Source organism: Carassius carassius, chromosome 16 (assembly GCF_963082965.1).
Source record: "Carassius carassius chromosome 16, fCarCar2.1, whole genome shotgun sequence".
Taxonomy (NCBI): domain Eukaryota; kingdom Metazoa; phylum Chordata; class Actinopteri; order Cypriniformes; family Cyprinidae; genus Carassius; species Carassius carassius.
The window spans coordinates 30262392-30266709 of NC_081770.1; the positions used below are offsets into that span (position 1 = coordinate 30262392).

The 4318-nt window shown below is 35.7% G+C and overlaps 1 protein-coding gene across 1 annotated transcript; it reads left to right on the forward strand.

The window, feature by feature from the left end:
• The first annotated feature begins 737 nt into the window (after positions 1–737).
• LOC132160107 (protein FAM133-like) lies at positions 738–3602 on the forward strand. The gene is made up of 3 exons (XM_059569827.1): positions 738–884; positions 1478–1714; positions 3199–3602. Exons 1-2 carry the CDS (start codon positions 746–748, stop codon positions 1711–1713), a joined length of 375 nt encoding a protein of 124 aa, XP_059425810.1. The 5' UTR covers positions 738–745; the 3' UTR covers position 1714; positions 3199–3602.
• Positions 3603–4318: the final 716 nt, after the last annotated feature.

A 4318-nucleotide genomic window follows, 5' to 3' on the forward strand; every position in this document is an offset into this window, starting at 1 on the left:
GAGAAACACAATTAAACGGTACGACCGCAAAACACAAAGGCATAAAGCCCAAAGTCAGGGAGGCTCAAAAGCAACCATGGTGTGTCAGAGGCGGTCCTTATATCCAGGTCAGGTGCATAGCTGGTCCAATCACAGTCTTCCACAGATTAACAGAGGTAACGCCCATCTGAAACACAAGGTTCTCTACATACAGAGAGAGAAAGAGAGCAAGACACACCCACACAAGGACAATTGATACAAACACACAAAATATCTCAGAATCCTAACACAGTTCAATAATAGTTTATGCAATTTAATATTATTTATTTGAAATAATTTTAAAAAGCAGTTTCATGTATGTTGTTGTTGCAACTGGTCAACATTGATATGAGATTTAGGAAGTAATCAATGCAATACTTTTTAGAGGGAATAATTAGTTATCTAATTACTGTACACTTTTGAAGATGCAATTAGTAGCCCAATTACTTGCCCAACACTAGGGATAGGTGGTGGTTATTGTAAAAACTGTTGTCCAGCTAACTGTTGATGAACCATGTTAAAACCAAGCTAAAATGTTTATTGCCCTCTGTCTTAAGTTATCGTCTGATAATTGATAACAATAATAGAGACCAAGAAAACATGTTGTGTCTTATGGATATAATTGCATAATGCAAACAACTTTTGACTATGTGCTTACAAGGTTTGGCCACTCTACCCCACTGATATGTATTACTCTTTTTTCATGTCATATTTTGCAGTTAATAGGATGGACAGTCTCAAACCTGTCAAACAACATATTCTCTGGAAAAAGAAGGCTGAGATGCTCCAGTCTCGGGTGAATGAGCTGGAGGAGGAAAATGACTTCCTCAAGAGGCAGCTTGAAGAGAAGTCTGCACAAGAACAAGGTTTGTACAGGTAGAGCAGGTGGCTCTCCAGAACCTCAATGGCTTTAGATTGAATAATGCTACAGAATAACTGTATATTTCAGCTATCTTTGACAATATTGTTGCTGGCCTTTCGGTATTATTTTGTACCTGCTTTAGGTTTTGGCATAAATGTTATATTTAGCACATGCATATATTTAGGTGGACAATGTATAGGATCTCTAAAGCAGATAACCCTCAAGGTGGAATTAAAAATAGAGACAAAGAGTTATGTGTGAAAACTGTTTAAACCGTTAGAAACGAAATGCTGCTGACTTATGTGCACCTGTTAAATTGCAACTAAAAAGGATTTCCTACAGAAGCTACAAAATAGTCTCTTATTTGGGTGACGACATTTAGGAGCTTTAGCTGTTAAGTCATTTGTAAGGACTGAACTGACTTTGCTGCCTTGCCATAGCATATTGGCTTTCCATTTACAGTAGAAGTGGCTCTGACAACATTAGCATTAATTTGGTAGAATTAACTGAAATACTCAAATAGTTACAGTAAAGTTCTACAAAAAGCAGCTTGATTATACAGTGGGTATAGTTTTACATTATAAGTTTATATTACAGGTATGGACTTGGAGATAATGGACACTGGAGGTGGGGAGCCACAGGCCATGACTTTGGACTCCAGCACTGACACTACCACTGATTCCAGCACTGACTCCAGCTCTAGCTCTATCTCTGACTCTTCAGATGAAGAAAAGAAGAAAAAGAAGCGTAAAAAGAAGAATGGCAAGAAGAAAAGCAAAAAAAGAAAGAAGGACAACAAAATGGTGAAGAGGTCAAACGGAAAAGGAGAGTGAGGTATGGACACAATTTAGTTGGGTATGAAGTATTTAGGTGATTATTTTTTATTTTAGTGCTTTATACTTGATTTGTTGCATAGTGCACACTATCCCACAACCCGATCATCATTACTCTTGTTGTCTCTTTTTTTTGAATGACATGAAATCAACATGTCAAAAGCTTAACTGTTCTGTTACAGCCAGTGTCCCAGAATTCTCAATGAATATCAGTGATGATCTGGGGCCGGTTGCATAAACATAGCCATTACGTTAAAACAGTGTCTTAAGTTCTAGTATGACCCACTAGTAGTTAGTCATGGGCGGTCAGTCTTACTTTCCTAATCAAATTAGGCCAATCTACGTTTTTTAAGTAACTGATTTTAAAAAGCTATGAACAGCCTAAAAGAAACTAATTTGATGTATAACTTGTAAGACTAGTCTTAGACGTTTATGCAACCGGCCCCTGTATCTAACTTGTATTTTTACTAGGGCCGGGACTCGATTAAAAAAATAAATCTAATTAATTAGAGGCTTTGTAATTAATTAATCGAAATGAATAGCATTTTAATTGCATATAAATATTTGACCTGAGGACAGTGAGAAGTAATTTTTTTTTCACATGGATCTTTAGTAACCATTATACCATTGAATAATGACTGAATACATAAGCTTAAACAACAAAATATTGTTTATTTTTGTTCAACCAAGTCCAGCAGACCAGTTTTTGCCATTAAGTGTAGCAATAGCATATTTAGAAATATAGTAGCCTACATTTCAGAAATTTAGGTAACGTTAGCCTATAGGTAGGTATACCTTCTGTAAACTGTTTTTTTAAGTAAAACACAATACTTTCAAGTACATTCAGAACATTGGAAACCCTGACTATTCCATCCATGGGGCCAAGCAAAGCGGTCTCGTCAGCTTCTGCGTTCATGTTCACTTCACTGTAGTTTGTTGTTGTCTGAAGTCATGAACGCTAGTTGGTGCTCCAGTATAATCGCTCCGCCGAAACTCATCCAGTGAGAAACGTTCCGCGGTGCAAAAATAAGTGTTATTAAAATGCGTTAAAAAAAATGTATGCGCCATTTTTTGTGTAATTAATTAATCTTAATTAACGCGTTAAAGTCCCGGCCCTATTTTTTACTATAGCTTTCTTACAAAGATTATGTAACGAATGAAGTAAATAAAGACACAACATGTGCTTCTATTATGGTAATCAATAATTCAATATAAAGAATGTTCTCAACAGTATTTACCTCAGTGTTTTTATAGTAATACTCATCAAATAATCTTTAGTGGCACACTGCCCTCACACTACTGACTATTAAATTTTCTAAATCAAAGAATAAGCCACACACCTTTATCCAAGTTGTAGCCTCCCTTTTAAGAGAAAACATGTGGGTAACACTGGCTCATCCTGCGAAGAAACCGCACAAGACACAACACAACAGTCCTTGGTGATTTATTCACATTATTGTTTTTTTTCTTTTCTTTTTTTTTCAGTTGCCTCAATCGCAGATGTGGTGAAAAGATATCAGCGTGTCCTCAAACTTGTGCAAAGAGGCTTCAGGATGACCGCAGCTTTCAAGAAAGCTTGTGTTTCTAGAAATGCTGTGAAAGACACCGCAGCAATTGCAGAGATTTACATGGTAGACAAAAGTGACCTAGAACAGTTCAAGGGTAAATACACACTTTTGCAACTAGCACAACTCTGTCAGAAAAAAATTGTTGGTGAACTGGCAGAAAAGATAATTGAAATGAAAAACAACAAACAGCTCATCCCCTTTTCTGTCAAGAAAGACTGAATGAGTTAAGTAGGTTGTTGTTAACTAATGCAACTTTGTTTGTTTTTGTTTTTGAGGTTGTACTCTTTATAACTTGAGCACCAAGCTAGACCAACTAGGGCAGTGCAGCATTTTTTTTCAAGTATTGAGTGTTTTCTCGTTTTGAAATGCTCAATATATAACGTTTGTCACATAATCTGATGGTTCAGATGTGATCCTGATACCCTAGTAAATAATGGGTTGTATTATTTGGAGTGTTTTTGTATTTAATAAAGGTGCATTTTTTTCTCTGATGTGCTGCCTATGGTGTTTGTTCTATGCAAAACATGTTTTAAATGGTAAATATGTTGCATACAATTAATGGAAACCTGTATGCAATCTGTTGATAGGTTATAGACTTTCTACTGATATCAACTGTTTTTCACTTTAATTAGATAGTCCTAAAATATATCTACTAACGCTTAGTGGAGAATGTCTATTAATAGTCTACTGATCATAAACAATATATTTGTTGACAAGCAACAGATAAGCAACTAATCTTCAGTTGACTATCAACAGATTATCAACAAATGGTATATACAGAAATGTGATGCATTTGACACCCCTTGGGTAGGATATACAGTATCATATACTGACATGACAGTTGACTTTCAACTGACAGATTGATTTTGAGTTGTTGATAGACAGCTTAGAAGATGGTGACTCAATCTACAGAAAGTTAGTTGACAATTGGCTAATAACCTATTGCAAAATAACATTGAAAGTCAACAGGCACTATTTGTAAAATCTGTAGATTAACACTTGAAATGTACCTTATAGTCTATAGCCAGTTAGTTGCA

What these genes read in the sequence shown, in the direction of transcription:
- LOC132160107 (XM_059569827.1), top strand. Translation starts at nt 746, where the DNA reads ATGGACAGTCTCAAACCTGTCAAACAACATATTCTCTGGAAAAAGAAG. An exon ending in GAAGTCTGCACAAGAACAAG is followed by an intron (nt 885 to 1,477) that starts GTTTGTACAGGT and finishes TTTATATTACAG; the next exon opens with GTATGGACTTGGAGATAATG.